Source organism: Camelus ferus, chromosome 29 (genome assembly GCF_009834535.1).
Source record: "Camelus ferus isolate YT-003-E chromosome 29, BCGSAC_Cfer_1.0, whole genome shotgun sequence".
Lineage (NCBI taxonomy): Eukaryota > Metazoa > Chordata > Mammalia > Artiodactyla > Camelidae > Camelus > Camelus ferus.
Window position 1 is genome coordinate 28,218,116 of NC_045724.1, and position 16,283 is coordinate 28,234,398.

General features: G+C 47.7%; 1 protein-coding gene and 1 long non-coding RNA gene across 10 annotated transcripts in view; one reads left to right on the forward strand and one right to left on the reverse strand.

Moving 5' to 3' along the window:
* The window catches only part of LOC106728648, a 35,474-nt gene extending 21,458 nt beyond the window's left edge, over window positions 1–14,016 (forward strand). The window contains exons 1-5 of one of the 2 annotated variants that reach the window (XR_004316003.1): window positions 206–1,165; window positions 6,633–6,941; window positions 10,537–10,743; window positions 11,865–12,064; window positions 13,441–14,016. This is a non-coding gene — a long non-coding RNA (uncharacterized LOC106728648). Of the gene's footprint in view, window positions 1–205; window positions 1,166–6,632; window positions 6,942–10,536; window positions 10,744–11,864; window positions 12,065–13,440 lie in introns of those variants that run through there. The other variant, XR_004316004.1, reaches the window with a different exon arrangement.
* Window positions 1–16,283, reverse strand: part of SPIDR (scaffold protein involved in DNA repair) — a 259,052-nt gene that overhangs the window by 28,005 nt on the left and 214,764 nt on the right. For all 8 annotated transcript variants that reach the window (XM_032470033.1, XM_032470029.1, XM_032470028.1 and 5 more), the window contains 4 exons: window positions 15,730–15,870; window positions 2,195–2,282; window positions 1,239–1,382; window positions 1,086–1,145 (listed from right to left, as the gene is read on the reverse strand). In XM_032470033.1, coding sequence (XP_032325924.1) covers window positions 1,086–1,145; window positions 1,239–1,382; window positions 2,195–2,282; window positions 15,730–15,870 — 433 coding nt within the window. The remainder of the gene's footprint in view (window positions 1–1,085; window positions 1,146–1,238; window positions 1,383–2,194; window positions 2,283–15,729; window positions 15,871–16,283) is intronic.

Genomic DNA, 16,283 nt, shown 5'->3' on the forward strand with positions numbered 1-16,283 from the left:
CTAACAGAAGCCTGTTTCTTGGTGGGAAACTTGGGACAGAAGGGATCTGTGCTCTCAGCCAGCCCGCAGCCAAGGCTCCTTTGCCCAGTGAGGCAGACGGCTACCCCGGGCCTCCACTGGGGGAGCACGGGATGAGCACTGGACACCGCTTCCTTTACCCTGCACCTTTGGCCGGGCTGCAGGGCTGTGGGCAGGAGCCAGTGGGGTGACAGCACGAGGTGGCTGTTTGTGCCTGCAGGTAGTGGCAGCTGCACTGTGAACCACTGATGCCTCAGCCTCACCACCTGAGGTGCGGTTAGGGTGATGGGCACGTGGCAGGTGCTAAGCATCCTGCGGGAGGAGGAGTGCAGTCAGCCTGGAAGTAAGAGGCAATCAGGGGCTGGAGTGCGTCCTCACTGGGGGCTGTCCCCGGCCTGTGGGGCAGGGTGCTGGGCCAGCTGGTGAGAGCGCTGCCCTGGACTAACATTGGTCACCCTCTCACTCCAAGAGAGGCATGAATTCTCTGTAAAACGACCACTCACGAGCAGAGAAGAGGAAACTCTGCGTGCTCTCGGGTGATTGTGACACAGGGTCATTCCGCTGTGAGTCACCGTCCAGCAATTTCCCGCTGCACTCACCGCCCGTGCCGGACGAGAGCACTTACTTCTTCCCGGTCTCGGCCCAGCGGGCCTGCTGGGCACAAGGAGCCGGGTCTTCCAGCGGCCTCTCCATGGGACGGCCCGTAGCTTCACAAGAGCTCTCAGAAATGGTGAGCACTCTCCTGAGATTCCTACGTTCACTCCAGAAATGAGGCTACAGCTTCTCCTTCCTTCCTACAACTGCCTGTGTCAGAAAGGAGCTCGCAGGGCTGGGCTGAGAGCTGGAAGGGGGGCGCAGCTGGCTCATCCCCAGCACCCGACTGACAGAGGCTCCCCCCACACCCGTCTCCACCCCGCAGGAGGAGTGGGTCTGTTACCGCCTCAGGGCAGAGTGGACACAACTGGACTCAACTGTCCTTCTGTTTTGGTCTCACGTTAATTTCTGAAAGATTATCCTTCAGTGAACCGCATGACACCTCACGAGGAAGAGGTGGGGAGACTGATTACCTGTGGTCCTTGGTAAATCACTCTGGCGTAGAAACTGCAACGGGTACAGAGGCCATCAGTCTGGAAAGGCATTGAGAACGGTGAGTAAGGCCCCCCCACCCCCAGCACAGCCACAGAAAATAACTGAGACCTTGGCAGAAACAAAAACACCACCTGGAGAATTTCTCTTAAGAAGCGGGGAACCGGAGGCTGGTAAAACTTAGAAACGGGGTCTTCGTCAATTACATCAATTTGTCCCAGATTTGGATGAGCAGAGAGGATGTAACAGAAGCTAGGAGGAGGCAGATGAGTTGTTTCCTGTTTAAAATGAAGACAAAAGCAGAACGTGAATGTACTGTTAAAAGACTCAAATCACTGTTAATATAAACCTACTCTAATACACATATTGGTTCACAGAAGCATACTACCTCTCTGGAAGGCTATGTAAGAAACGGGTTATGTTGTTTATCTCTGGGACCAAGCTAAGAACTTCCGTGCTTTTTAACTTACGACCAATTCAAGATTTCGTTTTAGAAATTTACTTTTCAGAGTATATTGAGAACACCATTTAGAAACTCCACCCCTGTAAGTGCTCTAGAAATGGCATTTCTGACCACAGTGCAGCTGGTCCAGCACAGGATGGAGCCATGGTCTTACCTGTGCCAGGTCAGGTACCACACAAGCAAGGTGGCACATGTTCTGCCTGAGGAGCTACAGCCCAGAACAGCTCTGGCCAGACTGCTGGGTAGGCTCAGCATGGAGACAGGGGACTCATTTTAATCAGTCAATTTTGCTACCTGTGAGCAACTCCTGGGAACAATCTGACGAGGAAGCAAAGGGAAATCCCAGGATAAGCAGGAGGTTATTCATGGAGTTTCTGCTCCAACTGGTGACTGAGTGCGGGTTCTGCTAGTGACTGAAAGTGTCTTGTTCGGTGCGACGCTGAGACCTTGGTTGTGCCCTGGCGTGTGGTGGTGGCTGGACCTGCAAGCGGGCCAGTGGGCCTGGACCTCTGTCCTGGCTTATACGCACTGGTCCCAGCTTCTTGGGATGTGGACTGTGGGGTGGCACCTGGCTCAGCACCTGATACCAAGCAGGTGTGACTGGGGAGCTGTCAGCGATGGGCTTACCTCTTCACAGGCCGAGCTGCGGCCAGGTGCTCTCAGAGGCACAACTGGAGGCCACATGGTGTCAATCAAACTGAAAAGGCCAGCCATCCTGGGAAAGAAGAGAGGCCTGGTCAGTGTGCTGGTCACATGCACACCTGCTTCACAGACACCAGGCTGAATGCCCAAGGAGCCACCACTCAGGACGAGCGATGAAGACAGTGGTACACAGACAGGAAGACAGGCCTTAGAACCTGCCTGCAAAAGAACAGGAAGGAGACTGTTCATTAAATTGTGAGGCATCTGCAGAATGAAATGTGATGTAACCATTGAAATGGTTATATTGAAAATATTTAAGGGCATGAAAAGATATCCCTGATACCTTGCTAAATGAAAAGCAGACAGCAAAGTATAATGTCTCTCTCTAAAAGACATAAAAATGTCTTTAGTGGTTATCTGAGTAGAGCTTAAAGGTGATATGCATTTTCTTCCTTTGGTTTATATATTTCCTGTATTTTTCCAAAACAGATATGTGTTACTCATACAATCAGAGAAATGATCAATAAGTTATCTAAAATAAATAACATAGCCAGACACAAAAGGACAAATAGTGTATGATTCCACTTATTAGCTCTCCCAAGAGCAGAAAAATTCAGAGACAGAAAGTAGGATGGTGGGTGCCAGGGACTGGGGGAAGTAGGGGTCAGTGTTTAATGGGGACAGAGCTTCTCTTTGGGAAGATGAGAAAGTTCTGGAGATGGATGGTGATGATGGCTGCACAACAAAGTGAAAGTACTTAATGCCACTTAAAAAGGGTTAAGATGTTAAATGTCCATTGACAGATGACTGCATAAAGAACCTGTGGTATATTTATGCAACGGAATACTACTCAGTCATAAAAAAGAATGAAATAATGCCATTTGCAACATGGATGGACCTGGAGATCATTACTCTAAGTGAAGTTAAGTCCAAAAGAGAAAGAAAAATACCGTATGATATCACTCAGATGTGGAATCTAAAAAAACGACACAAGTATTTACAAAACAGAGTCAGACTCACAGACATAGAAAACAAACTTATGGTTACCAGGGGGAAGAGGGGGGAAAGGGATAAATTGTGAGTTTGGGGTTTGCAGATACTAACTACTATATATAAAATAGATAAACAACAAGGTCATACTGTATAGCATAGGGAATTATATTCAATACCTTGTAATAACCTACAAAAAAAGAATATATATGTATCTATACATATGTATAACTGAATCACTATGGTGTACACCAGAAACTTAACACAACATTGTAAGTCGACTATACCTCAATTTAAAAAATGCTTTGGATGGAAAATTTTACACTATGTACATTTTACCACAACTGAAAATAGTTTTAGTTGCCCCACAAAACGAATATATATCAGAAAGGCTTCTTAGATTTTGCCTTGAGTTTCAACAATGTTAAGGTGTAATAATGTTGTTTACTTTTTAGAAAGCCTGTGGCCTTAATAATTAATGTTACATATCCCTATTGCACTGCGGGCAGTCCTGAAACCTCTTGGCCCCGTCCTTTGCTCCCTGCAGGACTCTGATACTCCCGCTTCCCAGCTCGCAGTGCCAAGGGTGATGGGAGCAGGCGCAGGCTCTCAGGGAGGGCGCACAGCAGCAGAAGTAGACAGAACAGCTGACCACGTGGGACGCACGCCTTCTACGGGCTGACATACAAGCCTGGCCGACTCCACGCTCCCCATCACGCTGCACAGGGCTGTGGGCATTTGTTCCTCCTGGACTGAGCATGAGCCTGGGACTGGCAGCTGGGGATGACAGTGGCACGCGGAGCTGAGAGCCCCATGAGGCATGTCACCTCTCAATCTCCAGCCGAGAGAGGCAGCTCCCTAACCTTCACCCCCGATGCTCCCGGTCACTATGAGGAGAGGATGGGGGTCCGTCCTGGAACACACGGCGGGCCACCTGTGAGAAGAGAGGCCAGAAGAGCAGAGTGATAGGACGGAGTGGCAGTGAGAGGAGAAACACCCACAAGTAGAGGAAGAACAGGGCTGCGGCTGGCGCAGATTTCGGGGTCCAGGGCGCTCACCAAGCCTGGGGACGACAGGTGTCACGTGGAGGAGGAGGGCAAGCTCCCGGCACACAGAGACCCCCACTGATGGCCCTGCTCAGGTGGCCTGTTCCCCTAGTTATTTTAGGGTTTTTCCCACCTGATACTGCCTCATCTGGCTCCTCCCAACCTTCAGCAGGAAATCTAAGACCCGAGCCACTCCCTTCTGGGTGTGGGTGGAGTGGAATTTGCTGCAGGAGGTTCAAACCACAATGGTGAGGTCACCCACAAGACAGGACACAACCTGTTCACGGAGTTAATTCGTCCTCAGAGATCTCAGAATTTTTTTTTAACCAAGCATATATTTTGGGTGTAAAATGTTCCTAAAATTCTCCATGTGGTTGCTAATGTCTCCGCACCTACTACGTAGCAGTCACAGCTTTGCAAAGCGTATTATCTAGAGGTGGAATATTTCAGACCAGGGGTTTGTGAAATGCAGTCTCAGGAACTCTGAGCCTCCAAGACCTTTTGGGGGCCTGCAAGGCCAGCACTGTTTCCTGACACTCCGGTTCTCCTCTCATGAGTGCACAGTGGAATTTTTTGGAGGTTACATGGTGCACAGTACACAACAGATAGGATGCGGAGCAGAGATGATAATCCTGTCTTCTATTGGTCCAGACATTAAACAAGGCAGAAACAAGGCAATGCTACTCTTCTCACTACAGTTGCCTTGTTTTAGAAAATATTCTTCATAAAAGTGCTATTTATATTATTATTCAATGGGTTTCTTATTGGGACTTTTAGGTGAGCTAGTAAATACTTAATTTTTTTCCATTTCAATTTCTAATAAAGTAGTTAATGATCAATATAACCACATTTAAAAATCTCCGAGTTCTTAGTAATTGTGAAGAGTTTGGAACTGTTCTTTAAACCTCAGTGCTGCTCATGATCTATCCACCACCTACCCTTCCCCCACTCTGTGCCCTCCTCTATCTTCCAGAGGCAGCATGTCTCACACACACACACACACACACACACACACACGACAACCTTGAGTGAAATGAACAAACGTTTGCCTTGATAACGGAAATGAGTTTCTTTCAGAGGTTGGACTGACATGACCAGATGGCCAAGGAGATCACGAACAAATCGGCAGGAGCCATGGCAGCCTTGAGATGCTAAGGAGGGAGATAATCAGTGACTAAAACACAGTATTATGCTGGTGAGATGGCAAAACGGGGCAGTCACTTTGGAAAACATTTGGCAGAGACCCAGCAACCCCACTCCTAGGCATCTACCCAAGAGAACTGAAAACTATGTCCACGCAGAAGTGGTATGTGAATGTTCACATCAGTATTATTATTCACAACAGCCGGAAAGTAAAGTGGAAACAGCCCAGATGTCCATCAACTGATGAATGGGTCCTTCTGTACAATGGAGCGCCAGGCAGCCACAGAAAGGAATGGTGTCCTGACCTGAGATACAACATGGGGGGAACCTGGAAAACACGATGCTGATGGAATAAGCCAAGAGGCTCCCTCCAAGAGCAGCAGTCAGTACATGCAAATACAGAGAGACAGACGCAGATGAGGGGTGGCGGGGCTGGGGGACAGGGCTGAGGGGTGGGGAGGGGTAACTGCTAATGGGATGGGTCCCTGTGCGGGTGATGAACTGTCCTGCGATTGGACAGTGATGGCATCAAACCAGGCATTCCGACCCAGAGACCATTCTCTTCCAAGAGCATCCCACCAGTGCCTTACAGACGTGGGGAATTACTAAACATTTTGCAAGGCTACTTCACTGAATTTCAGGAAGATATTTTTCATGCTGTACATAGTTGGAGAAACTCACAAAAGGAAATGAAAGACACATCTGATATTAAGCCTTCTGCACTATTCCTTTGAACCTGCTTAAGTTTATTATGTATTTATGTCAGATAAATTTGTAACTTTGGAATGCCTCCCATTTTACAGGATATCTGCTGGTTATATTTTAAAATGTCCTTCCTAATCTGAATTCTTTCCTCAAGATCTGGGATACAAAATATTAACCAGTACAACTTTGTGTAAAACAAGTTCTTTGCACACGTGTGTTCTGCCTTGGCAGGAGACTCACATGCTCAGTTACTCGGGAAACAAGGAGGCCCGGCTTCAGGCACTTTCTGCAGCCCTGTGGACAGGGCTCAGGCTGGTCTCTGTCCCAGGTGGGGCTTATTACTTTGAAAAATGCCACACAGTCTACTCACTCACCAGTGTGGAGGCAGACGCACCCACATTCCACACACAATCTGTCAGCCCATATTTCTGATAAGTATTTTTTAGCAAATAGTATTACAAGTGTGCTCTGATACTTGAATCTGTTCTATGATCATGGCTTCACATATCAAGTGCACTCCCTTCCTACACTCTTCCCAGGACAGCCTGTTGGTCCTGCTGAGACTGTCTACGCTGGCATGAGAAGGGCACCAACAAAACCCGTTCACCGAGAGCCGGCCCCGCCCTAGCCAAGAAACCCAGCTGCACACCTGTGCAGACGGCTGATGGCAGCGGCATCACAGGTGTGTCACGACCTGGGCAGGAGGTGACACTAGCACCTGGCAGGGAAACTGCCATCTCTGGGCTCTGCCTCTTCGTGCCTCCCCTCGCCCAAGACGGAAAGACAGGATAGGAGCAACGCTGGCAGACTCTGCTGTCGAGCACTCGGCATGGACTGCCCACGACCAGGTACAACCAAACCATACTGTGCTTCAGGACGCCCCTGGAGAAGAAGGGTTTGCTTTTGGGGTGTTTTAAAGCGGGTTTGGGGGTAAAATACTTACTCTGATGAGCTTTAAGTTCCTCATCTGTAAAATGGATAAAATAATTTGCTTTGAGAGGTTATTTTGAGGATTACATACAACATGCACACCCAGCATGGATAAATGGTAGATCTTGTTTTTATAAACTCCCATTTGACTTTTGAATTTTACTGTTTCCTGGGTGCCCAGTTAATCTCATGCACCTGTAGGCAGATTTCTGGGACAGGAAGGAAACCAGCATCTCCTGTGCTGGGCGTGGTCCAGGGAGACCTGTGGGTCAAGCCAGTCATTTCAAGATGCTTTGACAGTTCATTCACCCTTGCCTGTCAGGTCATAAAGACAAGCCCAGTCACAGACTGACCAAGCAGCCCCACTGTGGGCATGCTGTCCCAAATAAAAAGCACCGTACATGACCTCAGGGTGTGAAAAGACCTCTTAACCAAGTAAACAGAAGCACTAACCATAAAGGAAAAGATTGGCGGCTCTGATAAATTAGCACTTCAGCCAATAACGAGAGCAGAAGGGCAGGCCACCTGTAACACATGAACACCACTGCTGAAGTACGCTGATTCCCCACACACAGAGGCAGGGCGCGCCACGAGGCCAACAAGCCAAAGGCCTGGACAGACCAGAGGAAACCGATACAGGAACTCGCAGAGCGGGGCCCTCGGCCTCTGCAGAACCAGAGGCTGCACTGAGACCCACTACAGACCCTCAGGCTGGAAAGGCACAGAGGCCAGAAAAATAAAGACACCAGATAGCGGAACACAAGCAGAGCAGCAGGGACACTCTACACACAAACAGCGGTGGACACGGGGCTCCCGCTTCTAGGAACAGCGAGCGTCTAATGCAGGTGAAGCAGCCCCCTTGCCACCTGGATGGAGACACACTTCAGCTCCAGCCGCTCCTGTAACAGCCCGGTGCCTGGACGACCGCACAGACGGACTGTGATTGATGGCGTGAAATGGGATGAAGATGAACCCCCGGAGTCACTGCACTAGAAACACCCAGACAAGCCTGACCGGTTCGCCCCACACCGCAGTGAAGGCCTCAGCCAAGGTTGACGGGCTGCACGTGGCCGGGCCTGGCGCCTCCTTGGTGGATGAAGGAGCACAACATGGAGCACGCAGGAATGAGGCCTTGTGCCAAGTTCACACACCGGCAGAACCAAACACACGACACAAACGGTAAAACTGGAGACCACGGAGGAGACTGGAGGGCCGTGGTGACTGGGGGACACACAGGGGCAGCTTCAGGGCCAGAGCAAGCACGCCTGTCTCTTCCACTGAGCGGTGCCAGTCACCCACTACACTCCACAACCAGGCAGCGTTCACTGCTGGGTGCATTTCCCACAAACAGGTTAATGGAAAAGGTCAGTAACCAAGGAGATGCGGGTACACGGAGCTCTGTTGCTGTGAAGTGGCAAAAACTGGAGAGGGTCACCCTCAGAGACTGCGAAGAGTAAAAGCAAACTGCTCTTCTTTGTTAAGAGAGAGGTTTGTGCTCGTGAAGAAAGATGCGGAAGACCACACTCTGGAATGAACACCCAGCGGGAAGGGAGATCACTGAATTCCCTTTGCTTTTTATAGTAACTGTTTTTACAGCAACAACCAATGAAAGCGGTAGCTGTATTACTGTCTCATTTGCAGGCGATGCTGAAAGTCCTGGTCTGAGGCTTCTCCCAATGTGTGGTCCAGGTTTAGGACCTTCTGCCTACCATCTCCCCTGTCAGTGGTTCTAGGGACAGAAGCAAATTCTCTTACTTTATTTCTCTTTTAATATGAAGGAAAATCACCTTTCCTAAAAGTCATACTTTCATTAATAAGTGTCTAAGTAAACAGAAAAAAAAATCCCCAAGTAAACCTGGAGCACTCATGCAATTATCTGCCATGACGCTGACACTCTTCCTGCTCACTCAAGATAATTCTAGCATAGACGGCTTACTGCTGTTATTAATAAGATCACTGGAAAACACCAAGAATCTAAACTATATCAACACCTCCCACAAGAAATGATCAGATTTCTGATTCGAGGCCCAGGGATTACAACCATAAAGCAAATGGGAAGTTTACAGAAATGAATTCCCCTAAAACTGGAAGTAATTACACGTTGGTTGTGGCGCTGGAATTGGATGGACCTGGCTCCAGGCCCACCTCACACACGTGGGGCCAAGTTATTACTTAATCTGAGGAGCTGCAGGGTCTTTATTTAAAAACAGAACAACACTACCGAATCTGCCAGCTAACTGGAGAGTTGAAGGAAAGAGGGGCGGGGCTGTGGAGACAGGGAGCCTTTTCTTCCTCCCACTTTCAGCGTCCCACACCAACACAGTCGTCTCACTGGCAAATTTATCAATTTAAGAGTACTCTTCCTAAAATTGAAATGTGTAAGAGTCTTCAATTTGAGAAGACACGCATGAGAGCATGTTTAAATTAAGTATTTGTCTTTCATATCTGAGATTAACAAGGAACACTCCACTCAGCTTCTCAATCACACACCCAGTGCTCCAAGATGCCAGCTATGGTAACAGGATACTGACCCAAGGGAGGGGGAAAAAGGGCTGTACTGATACCGGAAACGTCTGTAACAGCAGTTAACCCTCCGTGACTACCCCAAACCACATGCCCGAGGAGCGCGGTGGGGGCTGTGGCGGCCCCGACCTGCCCACCTCCCAGTTTTGAGCAGAACCGCTCCACCTGGATCTGGGATTAACACGGAGCTTCCTCTTGGGATTTCTATTTTTCAAACGTTCCGAAGTTTTAAAACTACTGGCCCCTACTGTTAAATAATTATGATTTTGTAAGAACAGGAGGAGGGAAGTGTTGAGATTCCTAAGAGAAGGAATGAATGAAGAAGAAAAAAAAAAAAAAAAAAAAAAAAAAGTCCTGCCCATGCTGAATTCTGGATCCCTGCGCTGCCAGGGAAGTTCACTGGGTGGGTTTCTAACCGGGAGGGATACGGAGTAGCTGCTTTTCTGCTCTTTTATCAGCTCATCTTCCTTCTGGTTTCTTTGATTCCTGTTTTAAAGAACTCGCTCTGTACTTTCAACTGTTACTCTGTCTGGCTGATGAGGAGGAGGGGTCAGCTTCCACCACAGCAGGCGTGTGCTGAGACACAACTCAAGAGACAGTGGTTGTGAAGCCCCCTCTCCCCTCTGCTCTGTGATCAGCAAAGCTGCCAAGTTTGGCTTTTGTTTTTTAACAGCAAGTCCCCTCGCGTAAGCCGGGCCGACAGCCCAATCACCCTGAGTTGACTGGGTTCTACTCTGTCCCTCGGTCCTTGGGGGAAGGTGGTGGAGGAAGGCAGAGGGTCAGAGCCACCTGTGAGATTGCTACTAAAAATTATTCTACATTCTCATATGGCCAAGAGCTACTGGACAGTTTGTTTGGGTTCAGACGTCATCATTTATGAGTCAGGACTTTACTGAACACTGTTAACTGCATGGCATTCTACTTCAGGTCAGAAGGTAACGGGAATGAAGTTATGGGTGGGAACTTGCTTCCATGGGTGTCTGCCTGCAGGTCACACCCTGATGGCCCTCTTGGGGAAGCCCACCGGCGCCAGCAGAACCGAATCAGACATTCAGCCATCCCTGTGAGGAGGTCGCCTCTCACCCTGGATGGTGACTCCTCTCTGTGGCGCCCACGCTCAGCAGATGACTGAGGAGGGAGAGAAACATGCCAAGGACCACAGTCAAAGCAGAACTTCTTTGTCTAACTGCCGACGGGGTGAGTGCATTTTTACCAACAGTTTCTGAAGCACCAACGTTAGGGTGGTAATCCTGGAGGTGGTTAATCTTGGCCTGCACAGTGCAAAGGACTCTCGGGTGGTCTGCAGTCCTCACGCCTCCCCTTCTGTCACCCCTGGAGGGTGTGCTGAGCCTTCTGTGATCGCCAACTCTCCCCTTTGTACGCTTTACTCAGTCTTGATCACTGACAGAGATAACAGAGTAGACTGACCTGAACGTTTTCTTAAGGATTGTTCACTGAAAGACGAAGGTATGACTGATTCAGAGGGGTGCCCATGTTACTAAAAAAATCATTGTCCTAATTTCTGAAAAATAACCTTAATGGTTAAAGTTAAATAATTGTGTTTTCTTTCTGAGCCCTATTCCCTAGCTGGGTCTTTCTGAAATATGTGAAATTATGCCCAGAAGTTCCAATCTTCTCCAACTGGACTTATGAAACATTTGTAGCTGTTTTCATAAGTCAGTGTAAACACTTTTTAGGCAATCAGTTCATTTCCCCGCTTTTTAAAAATTGAAGTGAAATTCACACAACATAAAATTAATCTTTTCAACGTGCACAGTTTGGTGGCATTTAGTACATTCAGCACATTGCCGGGTAGCACAATATTGCCATCAGCCCAGAGGCGCCCCCCCACCCATCACAGTCACTCCCTGTCCCCTCCTCCCAGTGACACCCACCCTGCGTTGTCACCACGAGTTTGTCACCCTGGATGCTTCCTGTAAACGGGGCTCCAAGACGTGTGACCCTCTGTGGGCTTTCTTCCGTAGCACGTTTTACGTGGGCCAGCGTCTCCACCCTGTCAGTGCTCTTGAGCATCCCTGCTTCCAGGATTTGGGACATTCATTCTCAGTGACATTTTATTCTCCTTCTAGAAACCTGGGTGGTGAAACTATCAGGAACAATTTAATGAAAGAATTCTAAAGAATGTCCCTTAAAAGAGGATTTCTAATGAGCAAAGACTTTCTAGACCTCAAACCCCAAGAGAAGTGTGTCTCTGTAAGAGGGCAGCCTCTTTGAAGAGGAGAAATCAAAGGAAGGAAATTGCTGCTGAAGTATCTTTCCCCAGGAAGGCTCTCACCACTGCTTACTTCCTGTTGAAGGGGCATCTGTGATGATTCCTGGACAATGACCCTAACCCTCACGACCTGTGCTGGACGATTCCTGAAGACTCCCTCTGTGGCACCACTGAGCATGTGGGTCAGGAGGGTCTCCCAGGAGACGGAGGCCCTGGTGCCCAGAGTCACCGTGGAGCCTGACCCCTGGCCAGTCACCCTCCCTGTTCAAGGCCCTCCTCCTCAAGGTGGGATCCCATCCTTGATAAAGTATCACAACACAACCTCATGCACGTCTCCTGGACCTAGTGAGGGGGACCCAGGGTCTGAGTCCAGGGTGCGGGATTTAGAATATGTACAAACACATACAACTGAATCACTGTGCTGCACACCAGAAACTAACAACACTGTAAATCAATGATACTGCAATACAATTTTTTTTTTTCAGTTTAAGAAAACTGAAAAAAAAAAATCAGTGGTAATTGGTTCTTCACTCTCTTTCCCTCAATTACTACACAAGTTTCCAAATTTGCAGCCCTGTCCCAACCTCTCCCTCTATTTCAGATCTATTACAGTTACAACAGTAGGATAATCCTAACTCCATTTTCATCTTTAGTACCTCTTCTTCTCCTCTCTTAAAAACTCACAGGGCCCTAATTTTCTCCTGGAAGAATCAGAACCCATAATAATAGGATTTCAGGCTTTATCTAGCTGACCTTTTATTTCAGTGTGTTCTGGTTCAGATAAATCCCAAGAATCTAGCCCAGCAACAACGAGCCAGGAATATATCACCAAGTATGTAAGAAAAAAACGAGTGAGTTACACTTCCGCCTAGTTCTGCTTTTATGTCTTCACAGACGACATCTTCCCAATCTGAGGAGAAATTGTTTTTTCTGCAAGATCAAGATGTTTAAACATTCTCCTCACTCCTCTGACGAAACCTGAGACCAGCCGTTTAAGATTCCATCACTTAAAAAACAACTGCCCTGTCCCCGGGCAGGTCTAGTCTTCAGATCAAACAGAGACAGCGCAAGGCCAGGGCCATATTACGTGCTTCCCTGTCACTCTCAGCACTCAGGTGGCCCCTCTGCACACAGCGAGTGCTGACTAAACACCCCTCAGCAGTCTCCAGTACTCACCCCCGAAGGGCCATGTGAGAGACCTAAATAAAACAGTACCTATAAATTACTAACATAGTTTAGACAGATGAGTGGTTTTTGTTTCAACAAGCTGGGACATAAATACCAGCAGGATTTTGAACTGAAAGAGGTTCCCCTCACCCGCAAAAAATCTGCTTAGCTACATGTTCCATACTTAGAGGGTTCACATATTCCAGGAAATTTGTTTTCCCCTCCCTGTTACTCTACTGCATAAACACAGCGGCATAATAATCAGCAATAAAAAGATGCAGCTCCCACACAGAATTATGACACCAACGTTATGTGAGTTTTCAGCTTGTCTGACCTCTAAACTGTTTGCAGAGGCCACCTGGGAGGACAAAGGTCTAGGGACGTGCCTCAGTCACTGGACAAACAGCAACGAGTCCTCGGGGGGGGGGGGGGGGAGCAGGCAGAGCACAAGCCTCAGCCATGTCATTTTAAATGGTTTTTTCCATTAAATCCAGGCTCTTTTCCTGACTCTTCTCACTTCAGCCTATCAAGTATGGACACTTGACTCCAAAAATGTGTCAGAGAAATGCAGAAGATGTGACAGCTGTTTTTCTGCAACAGTTCCCGAGAGGGCAGGTGGACAGAGCAGGGCGCCCCGCACAGGGGTCCAGCAGCATGTCTGTCTGTCTGCTCAGCTCCAAGGCCATCAGTCCACCCGAAGCTATCATGGGAAGCAGTGATTTTCCGTCATTCTGACGGTGGACCAGATGAAACCTGGTAGCTTGGATTTCAAAGACTCCACGACTTAGCCCAAACATAAAACTTCCTTCCAACTGGCAAAAAAGTAATTTTCTGTATGAAATATTGGAATTATATAATTATAATTAATCATTTTAGCTTGAATTTTTGGAAGTAAGGATATTTTGTTAAGATTTATGAGAAGTATATTTTGTTAAAGTTTATGAGAGTTGCTATGAAACACAATAATTTGGGGGGAAAAAAGAAACAACTTGTGTTTACTGGGCTGTGGATGGATGACTGACAATGGATGATATCACTAACAGGCAATTATAACATCCAGCATTCCTAAACTGTTTAATAATTTGTTTTGAAGAATTATAGCTTCCAAAGGAACAAAAAGACAACCTAAATATTTATTTGGATGTTTATATGCCAACATAAAATTAAATATATAAGATAGAGATTAATTCCAACCTAAAAAAAGTATCAAATATTTAGTTACCAACTTAAAAATGGAATGAGTTTCAAAAGCTTGTAAAGGAATTATTTCGAATACTCAGTGCAATTCACATGGAAAAAAAAACACTTCCTATGGCAACACTGCAGACAGCAGCAAGGCTTCCAGAGCAACCCACAAAAACCAGATGAAATATTAGGCACACAGATGGCTGTATGGAATCACGGTTAAAGACCATGACTTCACAGAGCCAGAGCCCCGGGGTCCCAGCCTGGCGAAGTCAGTCCGATGAGGAACCCCCAGCAGGAAGTGTGTCTGCAGGAGCCCCTCTGCTCTGCAGCACAGGGCAGGCCTGCCAGCTGGAGGAGCCCCACTGAGGCCCCCCGTGATGGGGAGCCCCTCACGCCCTGGTGTGCTCTGGGGGGGGGCCTTGTCCGGAGTGCAGGGACGTCTTACATGGCCCCAATGGAGTTACCACCGTCAGGACAATGTCAAGGCAGCAACTCACTTGCCCCAACTACAGAGTCTTTCCAGATGCTTGTGACTCTGAAACTGGGGGTGAAATGAGGTTCAGCCTTCATCAGGATAAGGTTCCTGTGACCCAGTTAAGCTTTTCACACGTCTAGACATGCTTTCCAAATATCTGGGCAGCCTGCTCCGTAATCTACAAGGCAGTGACATTATAACACAACCCTCCTTCTGTAAACGAGTCAATAAACCGCTCCAGGATCTACACAGGGCCACGTGATAGTCAGACGAGGCACAACATAGGGGCGGGTTAGCGTACTGCCCACAGTGGCCAGGCAGCAGAACTGCCCGGCAGTGCTTCGCTTAGAAGGGCCATGGCCGGACCGTCATCATGCAGACCCCTAGAGAGGGTTACCAATGACTGCTTCCAAATCAGAAGAAAACCCATGCAAACACATGCAAAATGGGTTTCTTCCTCCCTCAGATACTGTTATAAGCTCAGGAGTTACTGTAATTAAACAAAGTAACATCAAGAGAGCTAAAATGACAAGCTACTTGAGGAAAGGGAGGCTGCGGTGAGAAAACCCCAGATACACTGTTTACACTAATTCTCTCTGTGACTGGACAGTTCCATTAAAAATACTTCTGCTTTTCCCTAATTCCTAGACTACGATGGTTACTGGAATGAACAGCCACCGCTGGGGCCAGACCCACGTACCGTTCCCAAAACAACACGAAACCTGACAGAACAAGCTTTCTTGAGATGGAAAGCAAAAAGATATGACAAATGAAGAGTTTTGCTTAAAGCTTATAAAATGCCTTTTCAGTAAATTATATTCTCATTTATATAAAGTGACTCATGCCAAGCTGCCTTATTATTATAGACAACAAAATATACAGAAAAATTTTAGAATTAAAACACATGTACTTAACATTTTTAGTCTTAATTTTAATAAAATTGTGAATCATTACACCTGCATCATTATTTTTGCTGTCCGTCACACGTTTTCTCCTGGAGAGACTTTATGGGCTCCACACAACCGGTAGCCTCATTTTACAGGCAGACTCTAGTCTATTTTCTTTAGAACTAAAATTAGAGACACTGCTGTAGCAGATGGGATGCACTCAGGGCTCTCACCTTCCTCTGGTGGCCTTCCGCAGAACCTTCAGTCCCGCCAGCCTGCAGGACTTCCCCTCCAGCGCTCTGTCCTTCAGGGCCATGCCGACCAAGTGCACCTCACCGAATAGTCCGCAGGCATCTTGCACGAGAAGGCAAACTCTATAAAAAAGCATTCACATTTGCCCTTTTAGGAGACAGTTTCTAATTCAGGACAAAGATGAGAAATCTCTTCTCCTTCACTAGGGATCCACTGTAAACACCTTCCTAAATGGATGTGCTGGGGTGAAGGACCGTTGAGTGGAAACGTGCACTTTGTAGATTTGTACTTGTAGGTTTGGGTCAATATCCATCCACAAAACAGAGAAGGAGACAGAACTCTGACCAGTGCACTTTAAAGGCACAAGAAGAAGAGCACCTCTCAAATCAAATACATCACCGCTGCCCGGAAAACGAGCATCCTCTCTTCCCATTTCATCCTGTCCACGGTCGCAGAAACCCTGAGGTTTTGTACAGGTGCCCAACAGCCGTACAAAACATCAAGGCCACTGGTGACAGCGTCCTGCCTGAAGCAG